At 38.3% G+C, this 17,008-nt stretch overlaps 1 protein-coding gene across 3 annotated transcripts in view; it reads right to left on the bottom strand.

The window, feature by feature from the left end:
* Nucleotides 1-17,008, bottom strand: part of HACL1 (2-hydroxyacyl-CoA lyase 1) — a 32,543-nt gene that overhangs the window by 4,099 nt on the left and 11,436 nt on the right. For all 3 annotated transcript variants that reach the window (XM_028518212.2, XM_028518213.2, XM_036030618.1), the window contains 8 exons: nt 16,245-16,357; nt 13,164-13,299; nt 9,398-9,503; nt 7,710-7,793; nt 5,932-6,033; nt 3,939-4,093; nt 3,351-3,509; nt 1,575-1,682 (listed from right to left, as the gene is read on the bottom strand). In XM_028518212.2, the coding sequence (XP_028374013.1) occupies nt 1,575-1,682; nt 3,351-3,509; nt 3,939-4,093; nt 5,932-6,033; nt 7,710-7,793; nt 9,398-9,503; nt 13,164-13,299; nt 16,245-16,357 (963 nt within the window). The remainder of the gene's footprint in view (nt 1-1,574; nt 1,683-3,350; nt 3,510-3,938; nt 4,094-5,931; nt 6,034-7,709; nt 7,794-9,397; nt 9,504-13,163; nt 13,300-16,244; nt 16,358-17,008) is intronic.

Here is a 17,008-nt window from a genome sequence, read left to right as displayed (position 1 = left end):
GTTTTCTTCTGATAAATACCCAGAAATGGAGTTGCTGGTCATTTGGTAGGTCTATTATTTCATTTTTTTTGAGGAACCTCCATATTGTACTCCATAGTAACTATACCAATTTAAAATGCTACCAACAGTGCATAAGGGTTCCCTTTTCTCTACATCCCTGATGAAATTTTTTGTTGACTTTTTGATAAGTCTTTCTGACAAGTTTGAGGTAGTATCTCATTGAGGTTTTAATTTTCATTTCCCTAATGATTAGTGATGTTGAACATATTTTCATAAATCTGTTGACCACTTATATGTCTTCTTTGGAGAAATATCCATCCAGGTCCTAGGCCCATTTTTTAATCAGACTGTTTATTTGACTTATGTTGAGTTGTATGATTTCCTTATATATTTTGAATATTAACCCCTTATCTTTTCTTTTTTGTTGATGGTTTCCTTTTCTGTGCAGAAGATTTTTAGTTTGACATAGTCCCATTTGCTTATTTTTGCTTTTGTGGCCTTTGTCCAAGGTGACCTATCCATAAAGATATAGGTAACATCAGTGTCAAAGAGTTTACTATCCATAGTTTCTTCTACAAGTTTATGGTTTTAGGTCTTACATTTAAGTCATGAACCCATTTTGAGTTTAGGTTTGCACATGGTGTAAGAAAGTGGTCCAGTTTTCCCAACGCCACTTATTGAAGAGACTGTCATTTTCTCCCTGTGTATTCTTGCCTCCTTTGTTGTAGATTAATTGGCCACATTAGTGAGGCTTCATTTCTGGGCTCTCTGGAACTAAATTTTTAATTTAATTGAAATAGCCACATGGGGCTAGTGGCTACTCTACTAACTGGCACAGGCTAACCATCAACTATTATGAAGCCAAAAGAAAAAAGGAAAAAAGGAACGGTTACTGCAAAATAGCAGATAAGAAAACAACAGATGAAGTCAGTAAGGCACGGCGAGCACACCCCCACCCTGCACTGCCTCCCTAGGCTGCCTCACAGATCCACACCGCGCCGCCAGCTACAGCACTGTCTCAGTTTGGCTGTGCCACCAGATGATCAAGATTTAGCCAAGTGATAAAAGGAAGGAAGACTTCTGGATGTAACCATACATATTTCTACATGGTGTATTCAGGGCACTGTGCAATAAGCTCTATATTTAATTAATAAGGCTTAGGTATCAAGCCTTTGTCTTGAGTCTTCAGTGGCCTCTAATCATAAACCACTTACTGAAGTGCCTAATCATGGGCGGCTGTGCAGAGGGAAACCATGCAGGCTGGGTCCCTGCCCCAGAGGGGCTGACAACATAAACAAGCAATACTCACAGCATGGAAGCACATTCCAACACAGCAGACTTTTAAGAGAGAGTAAAAGAGATGAGAGAGCCCTGGCCAGGTAGCTCAGCTGGTCTGAGCAATGTCCCTATAAGCTAAGGTTGTAGGTTCAATCCCTGGTCAGGGCACATACAAGAAGCAACCAAATGAATGCATAAATAAGTGGAACAACAAAAATCAATGTTTTTCTCTCAAATTAATAAGTTACAAAATTAAAACAGATGAAAGTAAATATGCATTGTTCTAGGTTACTTACATAGTAGTAGCATCTCCAAATTTTAACATTTCCTTCCAACTGTCTCTATCAACACCTTGGTAAATTCCATTATTATTCACCACCAAAAGTATAATTGGCAAGTTGTACCTAAAATTGACAGCAAAATATAAAGGAAATAATTCTTCATCCTAAAGCAATTTATTTTCCTCAAGCTGAAATTTTAACTTAAAAATGGATAGTTTTCCATAAACACTTTTATAATTCTATCCTAATAAAAGAATATCAAAATAATAAATGAATGTCAAATCATTAACAGAAACATTATGGAGTAGTACAAAGGCAGCAAGAGTAGGGGTAGATAGACCTGGTTCTACTACTATGCAACTATGACCCTTGGGCAAATCACTGAGCTTTTCTGAACCTTAGTTTTTATAGATCCAGGTGTTAATAAGAATGCCATCTTCCATACCTGATACCCTCTGAAGCACCAGCACTTCTAGGTGGTGCCCAGGAGTGCTGTCTGAACGGTGTCTTTTTATTTACTGAATTCCTCATAGACAGCCCACACTTGCTAGATGCCTTGGGAGGTACACAGGTGACTAGCGTACACTCTCTCCTCTCAGATCACTTTACCCATAATTAGAAAAACATTACATGAGGTAATAATTAGAAAAAAATAGAGGATTTAAGAATGTGCTAAACAGGATGATAAAGACCAAAAAAAAAAAGGCTGATTAAACTTTACTAATGACTGACAAAAGAAGATGGACTTTATTTTCTGCAAATGTAATTTCTGAGATCATTATGTACACATATTGAATTATTATGTTGCACACTTGAAACTAATGTAACATTACATGTCAATTATTTCTCAATAAAAAAAATTTTTAATAAAAAAGTAATTTCTGAGATGAGGTGCAGAAACCAAACCAAAGTGTACACTGTTAGGTCACAGGACTGTGGTGACTACTCACTCCCCGTGCTGAAACGGAAGGGCTCTCCTTCGCTCTCTGGAAGGCTGACTTCCCCAGAAATCATCTCTTAGGTGTACATTACATGGTCATCAGCTAACAGGCATGTACTTTCCCTCTGATTTGAAAAGTTTTATATACCAACACTTTCAAAGGCTGAAAACATGGTTTACAAAACCCGTAATAGGAGCCCTGGCTAAGGAAAGAACTGTTTTCCTAGTATGAAAAAGTGGGGAGAAAAAAAAACATACTTCTCTACTAGGATGTACAACTAATGAGTTTCTCCACGAATCCTCACAATGATAAAAAACAATCTGAATAGCTCACTTCGCTGATCAGTCATCTTGAGCTTTACCTGTAGACATTGTAACGTCTCAGTTGTTCCTCACAACTGTCCTCTCAGGCAGGACTTATTACTACTCCTGTCCCTATTTGAGAGGAGACTGGAGCTTGGTGAAATGACTTAACCCAGGTCACTTAGCTCTGCAGTGGTCAAGCCAGTATTTTAATTCAGGCCATGTGACCCAGAAGCCACGCTTTTAAGCACCAAGCTCTGCTGTCTCCCTGCAGAAAACAAGCTTTTCTCAGACAAAACTTGTTTTCAGCAACCTCAAAAGCACACCCATAGTTCTGCAGGACTCTGCCATGCAGGAAAGAGGTCACAGCCTGCTGTCCTGGTTGAGAAAGACCCTGAGCTTGTTCATACTGGTATCTATGCAGTGCTGCGCACTGGGCACCTGGAGTGTGACAAATGCTGGATAAGCATTCATTAGGCAAGTGGGTCTTGTGTATAATTTTTCCTATTTTGGAGAAAGAAATGCTCTGATTCAGGGTGCTTTTTTACCTGCAGATGGTTTCCACTTCCATGCCAGAAAACCCGAACGCACTGTCTCCTTCCACGCAGATGACCCGCTGTCCTGGGTTTCTATCTTTAGCCACCATGGCAGCTGCAATGGCAAACCCCAAACCGACTCCCATTGTTCCGAAAGTACCAGCATCAAGCCTATGGGAGAATAAAGCTAAAATGAAACCCTCTGGGGTGAGTCACAGATGGCGGGGTTGGCATAAATCTAGACAGAGTCACATGGTTCATGGAAAAATAGAGAACAGCAAAAACATTCTCTTCCATATACAGTTTTAGACTGTAAGGAACTATTTGTCAAAGATAAGCAGAATGAGAGAAAAAATTAACTCACGATTGCTTGTAAGACTGAATATATATTTAGAACACTGATCATTTAAATTATCACATGATCTTGAGGGCATACAAGCACAAAATCTCCATAGGACCTCACTTAAGAATACTTTTATGAACTATGTCCTTATACACTGGATATATATATAATTCTCAAATGTTTTCTCAATCTCCATTATTGTAGTTTCAAATTTAACACATTATAAGTCATTATAATTTCTTCTTTGGAAGCTTCACCTGTGACGAGGAAGGTAGTTTTGAAGCACAGTGCGCCCAATATCCATAGTATTTGCACCTTCACTTACGACAATACAATCTCTGGGTAGTTGTTCTTGAACATGGTAGAATACTGTGTAATAATTCATAGGCAGTGATTTTTTGGAAGCTAATTCCTAAAATATTAGAGGGAAATATAATCATAATAGATCAAGACAGGAAAATACATACTCCCAATAAGCTACTATCAAACTTACGTGGAAACAGGTTAACAGCTGCAAGCTAAGAGGTTCCCAAAGGGCCACCGATGGCCACTCTGAGAAGCTAACTGATCTATGAACAGTCCTCCCGGACATGCTAAGAAAAATGGGTCCCACAGTCCCAGTTTGGGACACAATCAAATAAACCAGGGAATGCCCCCCTTTCTGGAGAGCCACAAGGCACACTAACATATTAAAGACTGAGAAATCCTATAGGAAAGATAACTGGAAACACTGGGCTAAAGTCAGGGTTTGAGAACCTCTGGTTCCTCCTCACTTGCACTGGAGGGTAAAGGGGATCTGCTTCCCCCACTACTCTGAAGAGTCTCGGAGCTGAGAGAAAGCCACGGGGTGGGTCGGGGGGACCAGCACTGCCCCTTCACTTGTGCTGCTGGGGCCCAGTGGAGATTACACCCAAGAAGGACGAGGGACTCTGCTACACTCCTGCACCGGAGAAGAGAGGCAACTTCCTTCCATCTTAAACTAAGGGGATTCCTAGGGAACAGAAGGAATTAGTCATGATGCCGCTAAGGAAATAGAAGATTGGCTCTTGACAGGAGAAATAGCCACTGATTAAAATTCAAATGAAAAATAGAATCACGTGTGATCAATTCTGCTTGTTTTAAAAATGAGATGACTGATATGTTAGGAAACAATATGAGCAGAACTCAAATTTCATAGAAAACTGCACCCAGCTGAACCGAGATGCATAGAAATGCATAAAACGGTGAAAAAAAATCAGCAACAACCCTTCTCACAAAGAGAAAACACGACCTGTACACAAAGACTCTAAACAGAAAACACAAATCCTGCGGAGTGGCTCATTTTAGTGCCAGTAGCAGGCAGCTTGGGTGGTTTCACACACAACGATCTCCAAAGCCTTCCACTATCAGGAGAAGCCACAAGTGCAGATGAGGAAGTCACAAAAGAATTTCCTAGAATTTCTAGGAAAAACTGAAACTGAATTAAGAAGGCTATAAATGTTCTCATATATAAATAAATAAATAAATAAATAAATAAATAAATAAGAGGTGTGGATGTGTTAATTAACTGGTTGGCGGAATGCCTTCATAACGTATATGCGTATTAAATTACCATGGTGTACCTTTAAACATTTCACAATTTTATATGTCAATCAAACTCAATAAAGCTGAAATTTAAAAAAAAGAAAAAGGAGGCTGTATATTAGGTAAAAATTTCAATTTTGATGAAACACCTTTCTATTACAAATGCATGGCTTGAAGGACTTACATCTTAAACATACAAAAACAGACCCCCAAACGCCCCAGGATTCAGGGCTCCAGAAGACCTTCACTGTACTTTGGCTTTAAGGTCAAACCGAGCTCAGTAGCTACACTGATCCCCACTGGCTCTCGCAGCTGTCCAGCTGTCCGTCCAGTGTTAGACCAGACTCCTCCCACCACAGCAGCTCACAGCTGGAACGCTCCCGATGTCCACGTCCACAAGAAACTTCAGGTCTTTTTCAAGGGGAAGTGCCATATGTATTATGGTAAGTAAATAAATGTATATATTTATATATATAACTGGAAGATTTTTCCATCATTTTTATTAGGTTCCTTCCTATCTTCGTGTTCCACCAAGTTTTGAGAGCTGTGCCCACAGCCCTTCCCCCCAGCAAGCCCAGGGGTTTTAGTGCATGGTGTTGCATGGCACAGTGGTCTTCAGGAGCTCCCGTGCCACGAAATGAGAGGCCTGAACCGCTCTTGAGCTCCAGTGGATCCAGTGTCAGTTACCTGGGACGAAGCTTTATTGCTCTTCATTTTTTCTCTCAGAGTTTTCCACCAGTTGCTCTCTGGAGGATACTGCCACGGTGCTTTAATAAATTGTTCTAAAAGCTAAAAACAATAACAACAAAAAAAACACAAACTTTTTTCTTTCCTTCTTGAAAATAAACTTAAATCATGCTCACATAAAAATCTCTTCTTAAAGGCAATACTGCCGTTACCCTGTTCTTCACTTCACTCCTCCTTGTTCTCCCTCTGGGCAGCAAACAGCCAACAGAAGGTAAACAGGCAATGTGGGAAGCTTGTGTTTGGGTCGTGTAGACTCCTTTCAGATGCTGGGATTCCCACAGGCACAGTGAAGCGCCACGTGCCCTGCCCCGCCCCCCACCTCACTGGCTGGGATTATTAGGCCTTGCTCGGGTCTTGGGCACTAGAAGGAAAGTCACCCCCTCCAGAGCCCTTCCAGGAGGCTGACAGCCTGATACCTAGGGACTCCCATAATACAGGCCAAATGCTCCAGGGAGTTTACTATCTGTTTGGGGACTGCATCCCGATATTGTATAATCATGAGAATAATCATGATAACACTACCAACTTGTATCCAAAATCAAGTGGTAAATGTGACTATATTTTATCTTCTGTCACAGTGAAACGTATAAATTGTGTGAAAATAATAAGAATCAGAACAAGTCACTGACAGACAGTTTTGAAGAGTAAAAATCTCTTTTTTGCCTAAAGAAACAGTAAGTTAGATTTTTAGTGCCTCTGGAAGCTGTATTACAAATTTTCACATAGCTGAATCCTACTTAATAAATGACTGTTTGCCTACTCAATGCCTTAACATTTTTAATCTCCTTCCAAAAATGCTTAACCTGCTCACATATTATGATCTATATAAAAGAAGCTGGATTTACTGAGTTCCAAAGTTATATTTAAGAATAGCTTTCCACTGGGTTCCTCAAAGGTTAAAAATAGAACTGCCTATGACCCAGGGATTCCATTCCTGGGTACATATCCAAAGAAGTCCAAAACATTAATTTGAAAGAATATATGCACCCCTCTGTTCATTGCGGCATTATTTATCTTAATACAACAGCCAAGATATGGAAGCAACCCAAGTGCCTATCAGTAGACAAGTGGATAGCGAAGCTGCGGCACATACACACAATGGGTTACTACTGGGCTACAAAAAAGAACAAAATCTTACCCTTTGCAATAGCAAGGATGGACCTAGAGGGCATTATGCTACACGAAGTAAGGCAGTCAGAGAAAGACAAATACCATGTGATTTCACTTACATGTGGAATCTAAAGAACAGTATAAACAAACAAAACAGAAACCGACTCATAAACACTTAGAACACACTGACAGTTGCCAGAGTGGGGAGGGTGGAACCTCGGGGACTGGGTGGAAAATGTAAGGGGACCGAGAAGCCCACATGGGAATAGTCGTGGGGATGTGAAATACGGCATAAGAAAAACAGTCAATAATATTATAGTAACTACGGATGGGGCCAGGTGGGCACTGAAAATACCAAGTGAACACTTTGTAAAGTACACGACTGTATAAGCACTATAAGCACTACGCTGCACACCTGAAACTGATACAAAATAATCCTGAATGTCAACAGTAGCTGAAAAAAGAAAAAAAATCTTTCCACCCTAAAAGTTGTTTGAAACAGATATTATCAGACCTGTCATGAAGTGAATCAAGATTGAAACATTTTAAAGAACTGACTTCTCTGAAGACCAGTCCACATAAATTAAAACCCAGGCAAAAGCTCTTACTTGTCTAATGACAGCTTTGATGTCTCCTAGCAAAGTCACAGCAGGTTTTACATTATTCCCCAATTCTTCTGCACAGATATCGACCTAAAAAAGAGACAAGAGTGAAGATCAAGCCATGTTTATTCTTAAATTCTTTACAAAGTCAATTAAGGCTGAATAAAAGCATCATGCATACAGGGATGGGCAAAAGTAGGTACGAACTCTGTGCCAAGTGTGCTTGAGTATAGCAAGCAGATGACAAGAATGTGAATAATGAAGGCCAGCAATCTGAGCACTTACGAGATTGTGCTCAAGTATACTGTGCCACTGTAACATTCTTTTGAGTTAATAAAGTTATTGTAATAATCACAACCTGTGTCTTTTTCTGTGCCAACAAGTGTAGACCCACTTTTGCCAACCCCTGCATGTAACATGATAAAGAAGATTTGATGTTCAAGAAGTTCCTTAATAAAAGTAAAAATCCATGAGAGTATATAAGTATCATAGCTAGTACAGAAACATCATCATCTTCCCTCAATTCTACTCTGTAGAATTTTGGTATTGTTCCATCATACCCACAGGAATACATTTGACTTGATCAATTATAGTTTTTAATCTAATGAATAATTAGTTTCCACTTAATTACATTGCCCTATTTAGAGCAATTATCAAATTTTAGCACATATCAGAATCACCTGGTAGGCTCGTTCAACTGTAGATTGCAGGAGTCCCCTTCAGTTTCTGATCTCAGTAGGTCTGGGGTGGGGCTCCCAAATGGGTATTTCTAAAAGGATTCCCAGATGGTGCTGGTTCCAGGAACCATATTTTAAGAAGCACTCCTAGGGGATGGCATACTTCCTGTTTACTCAGCAGCTCCATTTCTAGACGGCCGTGGGCAAGTAAAAACAGCTTTTCCCAGGAGAAGTAATCGAGCCACCCCAAAGGGGATGCCCTTGATTCTGTAGCCAAGAGGGGCAATCGAAGAGGTAGGAGCATTTTCCCGGTACAACCCAGGTCTTGCCTGTTTGTGGTTTTATTTCTCAATAGCCCAATGGACTATTAGAAGTTGACTCTTTTAAGTAGAAGGTGAATAAGGAGAAGACTGTAATTATAGCTAGAGCATCGAATGCCATGCACAACCTGTGCAGGATGAACAGGTCTGCACGCCACTGTGCGGGCAGCACTTCACACACCAGTAAGGAAACTGGCTTGTGTGTAGGGTCATAATGATAGAAAAGTCATCAAAAGGAGGTCAGAGTATATTCTAAACACTCTGTTTACTAATTAGGTAAAAGCAGCATTGTTTACAGATTGCTAACCAAAGGATGTTTGAGAGTTTGGCTACCTAAAAGAACAGCTAAATCCTTAATGCTGAATGTTTGTTCTAATCCACCATCCTACTTAAACCTCTTTTGTCTACCTTTAAATATACTTGAACTATGAAGAAAAGGAAAATTGCACTTTCCAAACTATTTAAACCTTGATTTTGAAACGTTTTCTGCTTAGAAGTGATACATTGTTTCATAGGCTCAAAAAAGCAGCTAGCTTTGGTACCTGTAATTATGTTAGACAACTTATAAAATTCTACTTTTGTAAAAGGAGAAAAGGCCCTTTATAAAAGCCAAGCAGAAAGCTGAGCTGTTAATGGCTGAGAAGGAGAGCAATACATTACAGATAGCTCTGACTTTATATCTGTCTACTCTGAGTACCTGGATAAACTTCACATCTGGTCGGTATCTTGGAGGCAGTCCAAAATGCAATATCCAATTTAATCTGGCACCAAATAAGACGATTACATCTGCAAATTGCAAAGCCCTATTTAAAAGGAAAAGACTAATGTAACACAAAAAGTATATATTTATTATTTGAATTATTCTAAAATTAATTTCTAAAGTATATATTTGGATAAGTCCAAATAATTTGGAACTTACATTAGTCTTCAGAATCAGCTTCTATGGTAAATTTGAACTGTCAATCTAAAATAATTTATGATGCTATTCTATTTAAATAGTAATATAAAAGATGAAATAAGTATGCTCTGGCTGGTGTGGCTCAGTGGTGAGTGCCGGCCTATGAACCAAAGGGTCATAAGTTCGATTCCCAATCAGGGCACATGCCTGGGTTGCAGGCCAGATCCCCAGCAGGGGGTATGCGAGAGGCTGTCAAGCTGGATGCTTCTCTCCCTCTATTTCTCCCTCCCTTCCCCTCTCTCTAAAAATAAATACATAAAGAACTAAAAACAAAGTAGTAGAAAAATATTACCATAGGACTACATCTATACTCTATTTCATTGATTACCTTTTTATTATTAAAAAAATTAATACAAGTCCACTGTGGATAATCTGGAATAAGCAGGAAAAGTATAAAGAAAAAACCAAAAGCCTCCAATTATACTTAAAACTTATAAACTATTATCAATATCCTGATGTTATTTTCATTCAGTCTATTTTTCTATGCAAGTATGTTAGACATTGTTGAGCTTATTTAATACTGTCTCATGTACTTTTGCTTATATATAAATGTCTTTTGTCATTAAGTTCTTCTTAAATACAATTCAAGGCTGCCTGTTTTGCCGAACATATATATTAAATTTGTTAAACCTTTTCTCGATTGCTGGATATTCTCTTTGTTATTAGTAATACTGGGTTGAGCACCTTTATGCTAGAATCTTAATACACACTTCACATTGATTCCTAGAAGCATATATTTTTAAGATGACTGAGAATCCGAGTTACTTTAAAAAATATTATCAGTATTGTATTTCTAATAGTTTTATTTTATAAATCTTAATATGTTTGTCAACATAATTTCTAATTTAAAAATTTTTTATTTTGATATCCACACTAATATTAACATAGCCACCCTTGCTTTCTTTTGTTTACCTCATATGTCTTTGCTTGTTTTTATTTTGCTTTAGATGTGGTTCTTACAATGCATGTAGCTGTTATTATTAGTGATCCAATCTCAATGTCTCTGCCTTTTCTCAGGAGAATTCATTACCATAATTTCTGTGGGTTGTTTTTTTCTTTTTTAACTCCTTACTTTTCTGCTTCTTGGCTGTTTCCCTTTTTCCTATTTTTTTGCCACAGAGGATTGGGTTTTGTCTTTTTTTTTTTTTTTTGCTTTTGTCTTCTTCAGTGATATGGCCTATTTTTCACAAAAATTCAGTTATCATTTCAAGTATAAACTCAAGAAAATTATCTTCATGTAGGGTATTGGTCCTGTGCACCTGATTTAGCAGATAAAAACTACAGGTAGGAGGACAGATTTACTTACAGGTACTCCAAAACCCTTGAAATCATTGATTCAATTAAATATAGTCTCTTGTCATCTTTTTTACACTATTAATGTCATTAATATTATCTCCTTAAAATTTGGCTGGAACAAAGATAATTTTCAGTTCAACTCAAGTTAAAGCATATTTTTATAAAAACTTAGTGTAAGAATTAATTTGGTTTCTATACTATATATACTAATATAAAAAAGATATACTCTATTAAGATAGCATTAAATGAGCAACAATTAAAGGCTGCATAGCCAACACTACAGTTTAAAAACCCTCAAAATTAATCTTGGTGCGCGCATGACAACATGAAAAACACCAAATGCCCAATGGGGGTAAACTGTGGAGAGGGAAGCGAGGAATGGGATCAGGAAAAACAGGCAGAGGGGACTAGGTAAATCGTGATTTTTTGTTTCTTAAAAATAAAATCCTAAAGCAATGACATGTTACTTAATGTTATGTTACAGTTGATAAAACTGAGTGGTAGTTACATTAAATTATCCTCTCTTTTTTGTATATTGAGAATATTTCAAAATAAATTTCAAAAAATTAAATGTATATACACGTGTGTGTGTGTGTGTGTGTGTGTGTGTGTGTGTAGTTTAACAAGAAGTGTGTTTTAAAAATCTAAAAACAGGGGATGTGCAGTGCCTGCCAAGACTGGGTAGGCCTACTACAGCCTTACCCTCCCACTGAATACAACGGAAAACTCTAGAACAAACCAGGAAAAGCAACCACCTGAGGCCCCTGAAAAGTAAACAGTAGGCAGGCTGGGGGCGGAGTCAAACGCACACAAGGAGTGGGTTTCAGGGATTCCCCAGCTCCTGTCTCCTGAATGTGTCCCAGGGCAGCCCCAGTTCCAGAACTGAAAGGCAGCACAAACCTGGCCAGAGGATGCAGAAAAGGGACCTCTGCAAGCCAAGAGCACAGTGGGGAAGGGTCAGAACTTTCTTTTTCTCTCTACCAGCTGTGCTCTGAGGGCAGCCCTGCTGCACAGCAGCAGCACTGTGGTAGCTCCCCAGCAGCTAAAATTCCCAGAAAAACATTTTTCAGGCTAGAATAACTAACAGAATCCCACATCACTTGGAGAGTATTGGGGAAATCCTCTTTATTTTTTTACTGTTCCTTCTTTCTGTCACTTGGCCACAGGAAAAGGAACTCCTGGAAATCAGGAGGGGAGGGGCTACTTGCTAGAGAGAAAAGAGATCCCTGATTCTGGACATGAACCAGCACATGTCTGGGGTTCACCCCTGAGCTGTGCATGTACAGACAGACCCAAAATTGCACAGCTAAGACTTTGTACCTGAGTGTACCCTGGAGCCCACAGGAAGACTGAACTTGCAGTCTGACATAACCATGCAAGCTGCTTGCTAAAGGGAAAATAACAAAAATCAACTTCTACAGAAAATTCAGTATGACCTGGCATCTCACAACATAATATTCAAAATTCCAGGATTCACTCCAAAATTAATACACACAAAAAAACAGGAAAATGTGACCAATTCTCAAAAGAGTTGTTTGCTAGTTCTTTGATGACCCAGATGTTGGAATTAGTAAACAAAGACTTTCACGCTACTGTAACTTTCATAAGCTGAACAAAAATACTCTTGAAATACAAGGGAAGAAAAAGTTTTCAGCAGAGAAACAGAAACTGTAAAAGAGACAAAAAGAGTGAAAAGAATTGAACAGATATCCAGAAACCTATGAGACATTATCAATCTAACATATGTGTTATCCTAGGAGAAGGAAAAGATATTGGTGTAGAAAAAATATTTGAAGAAATAATGACCAAAATCTTTCCAAATTTGGTAAAAGACACCAATTTACAGAGTCAAGAAAATGAGAAAACACCAAAAGGATAAAAAGAAAACCACGTCCAGATACATCATAATCAAACTGCACCAAAGATAAAGATAAAACCAAAGATAAAGAAAAATCTTGACAGCAGCCACAGAAAAACATGATACACATAACAGGGGAACAGAAATTCAAATGACTGCAAATCTCTTCTGAAACAATGAGAGTCAGCAGATAGTGGGCATCTTTAAAGTGCTGAAAAGTGAAAAGAAACATGTGTGCTTAAAATTACATGATTCTTTCAGAATGTCTCCTAGAGTTGCTAAAGTCATATAAAATTAATTAGCCTAAAATGCGCCACGTCCTTGTATTTAAAAAATCTGAATGCTACGCACTTGGATCTGGCAGCAGCTACACAATTTGGATGACTGTCAGGGACAACACCCTTCCCCATGGGAGTGGGCAAAAACGGCAATTTACATCGCTCCACCAATTTCCGGATTTCCTCCTCTGCCTGGGCATAAGCAGCACCTACGAGAAATGCAAATACATGGGACTAGTCAGTTAACTCCAGACACTGTGATCCTTGAAACAGTTCATGCGAAATTACTTTTAAAACTTCTCAAATATTCTCCTGCTTTTCCAAGACTTAAAACAAATGACTGTGGTTTTTATCTTTGGTCTCTAAAAATGTTTAAGGAAGCAACAACTCTAATTTCCCCTCCAACAGTATTCTCAATTATTCTAAAGGATGACTACCTCAAAAGAAAAGTTGCATCTCACGTCGCCTGCTGCTCTCAATTACCCGTTCTCTGTTACAGTTCTGCTGAGTTGCTGCTCACAATTCCCCGAACACACCATCTGTACTGGTAGGCCCAGGTGGGCAAGGAAGGACTCGGCCCTCCCAGGGGAAGGATCTCTCTAATCTATCCTAGTCATGGAAACTCTAACAAGGGCATACATTTCTAAAGCTCTGTAGATCTCTTCATAGGCTCTACCATTTTGTGACTGCAATAGGGCTCACCCACACGTCACATGCTTGTTTTCACCATGTGTGTCTGCAGAATAACCGAATGCCCATTTCAATGACAATAAACAACTCACTGTTTGAGGGATGATTTCATTTCTAATGTCAAGGCCACTATATTTCTTTTTAGCTATTTAGTTTTATACTCTTTTTCAGGGCTAGTAGAGTATTACTCCATATTCAGAATTTATAATCCTCTGCTAAATCCCAGTAAATAACACAGCGTATGTTCAGATTTAATGTAATGCTCCCGCTCATAAAACTACCTTAGAAAAATCTCTTCTCACACACGTAGGGTGAAAAGTAAATGGTTCCTTTTTCTCACCCAGACAGCTTCCTTGTGTTCTCCTTCTTCCCTCAGTATCTTTGCCCACCCAGTTCTCTCTTCCCTAACTGCTTTTGTTCTCTTGGTCCACCCAGTGATCTATCGGACATTTTCAAGGAGCAGCCTCAGTGTCCATCTCTTCTGGGGAGTCTGTCTGCACCAACAACTACATGCGTAAACCACTGCCTCCCCTGAGAGTCTGCCTCGCCTCCCTGTGCACACTGCTGAACAGTATGCTGCCCTGATTTGTCACCCGGTCTGTCTTCCTACAGGTTCGGGGACAATTATTTCTCTGTGTACCTCAAACACGTTTTCTATACTCCCTGCCTTGTAATCACTCCTTAAACACTGGTTAGAGGAAGAAGGAAAACTCGCATCCACTGAACTCTTTCTACTTATTGTGCTATTTAATTATGACAGTATCTTGAGGCAGTTAATATCTCTTTCTTACAAGTCTGGCATTTGAGACTCAAAAGCAGTTGTTGGCCAAGATCAGAGAGCTAGTACATCATATAGCTACATTCAACTCAGTTCTGACTTCAACTTTTTTCTGTTGTGCACCATTTCCATCAAAGCAATTTTTTCCATAAAATAAAAGACATATTTTTCATTTTCACAAATAACTTGATTGATTTGGATATTTTGAGTATATCAGCTATCTCCCACTATTGGCTTCTAGCAGATAGAGGCCAGGAGTGCTGCTAAACATCTTCCAATGCATAACACAGTCCCACCACAAAGAATTATTTGGCCAAAATGTCCATAGTACCAAGAAACTTCACAAACCACTTGTGACCCATTTGCTCAGTCACAGTGCCTTTTCCATACATTGCACAAATCTTTTTTTTCACATTTCATTTGTGTTTTTACCTTTCTTGAACTAATGAAGCATAATATACTGAAAATGTGTATTTCTTTCATCTTCAATATTAAAATATCTACACAAATATTTACCAAATTTGATAAGTTTTGTTTAAATGCATACTGATATCACAGCTGTCATAACACAACCTAACAAAATTGTTTCAAATGAAGTTAAAGACAACTAAGCACTACTTACAGTCATTGTATGGAAAAAACTGAATGAGCTTTTTGGCCAACCCAATAGTTTCTTAGCAGTTGACAACTGACTAACATGGTCATAAGTGATACATAGCTTCCTCAGTTCCAGAATACAGAATGGATACTATAATAAATTGCTGAAAGCAGTATAAACTGATACAATACCTTGGGAGAAAGCAATTTGATAATATTCACCTAAAGCCTTAAAATATGATTATTTTTTAACTTAGTTAATTTTTTTTTCTGGGAATCTGCTTTATATATTAAATATGGAAAAAGCTATAAGCACAAATGTGTTTTTCACAGTTTGGCAAATTTAAATATTTGCCAATAAAGTTTTAGTATATACCTGAGGAAGCATTAAAAATTAAATTTAGGGAAAAAAATTAAGACCATGAAAAAATGTTGTTATAATGTTAAATGAATTAAGTAGAATATGAAATGGTTTATTTAGTACGATCACAATATATAAAATATACATGCAAAAAGCAACAGAAAAGTACTACTTGTTAAAAATAGCTGTTTTGGATGAAGGGATTTCTTTTTAATTTTCTGGATTTTCCAAAACTTTTTATAAATATTTTTTTATAATGGAAAAAAATTTTACTCATAAGACCAAAGAAATGCAATAGGCAGTATTTCCTTAGAAGGAAAAGAATGAGCATTCTAGAACAATTCTAGGATTTCAAAACAAATAAATAATGCTATTTGGATGAAGAGAATTCTTTTTTTTTTTTTTTTTTAATAATTTTATTTATTTATTTTTAGGGAGGGAAGAGAGGGGGGGAGAGAGAGAGAGAGAGAGAGAGAAACATCAATGTGCGGTTGCTGGGGGTTATGGCCTGCAACCCATGAATGTACCCTGGCTGGGAATCGAACCTGGGACACTTTGGTTCCCAGCCCGCGCTCAATCCACTGAGCTACGCCAGCCAGGGCTGGATGAAGAGAATTCTTATTCCACTTTCAAACATTAGAGCAGATTATCACAATGGACACAACTTCTAAACAGAACCTGCATTCTTTCAAAAGCCCGGCAAGATTCGCAGTTCCACTCAATGCTACCTTTCCCGATGATGAGAAGGGGCTGCTTGGCATTCCTGATGAGAGATGCTGCCGTGAATACTGCAGACATTTCCGCCATGCTAACAGGAGGGGGCAAGCAGCACTCCACGTACCTGGAAATAACAGAATTCTGCTGATTAAGAGAGACCCACTTTCAAACTTTTTATTGTGAAAACACCAAATCTATAAGAGGTAGGAAAAAGGCAGTACAATAAACTCCATATACTCACCATGTAGATTCAACAAATAATATCGTTTTTTCCCATTTGCTTCACACATACACACACAACATACATGAAAATATTTTTCCTGAATCATTTTAAATTATAGGCATCAAGACTTAAAAACTTCCATATGCAGCTCAAAAAGATAAGACTTTCATCTATATAACCATATCTTTATCACATCTAGTAAATTAAGTTATGCACTAGTATCATCTAATAGTCAGTCAAATGAGTAATTCACTGATAGGAAATTTGAGTTAATGGCTTAACATTGTAATAGCAGTAGTTGTTGTAGTAATAGTGAAAACATACTTAAAGCTAATATTTAATACTTACTATGTGCCACTTATTCTCATTTAAATTTCAGAACAATGAGGTTAGGTATTACCATTATCTCCATTTCACCGTTGGGGGAAAAAAGCCCAGAAAGTAAGTCATTTACCCAGTGACCAGGGCATGGGGCAGTGACTGGGCTGAACTAATTCATTCTGTCTCCAAAGTCCATGCTTTCAACTACCTTGCTGTGGTTCCACTTACTGA

This window comes from Phyllostomus discolor, chromosome 7, assembly GCF_004126475.2.
Source record: "Phyllostomus discolor isolate MPI-MPIP mPhyDis1 chromosome 7, mPhyDis1.pri.v3, whole genome shotgun sequence".
NCBI lineage: Eukaryota > Metazoa > Chordata > Mammalia > Chiroptera > Phyllostomidae > Phyllostomus > Phyllostomus discolor.
Note: the sequence above shows the minus strand (reverse complement) of the source record. Positions and strands in the feature narration are given on the sequence as shown.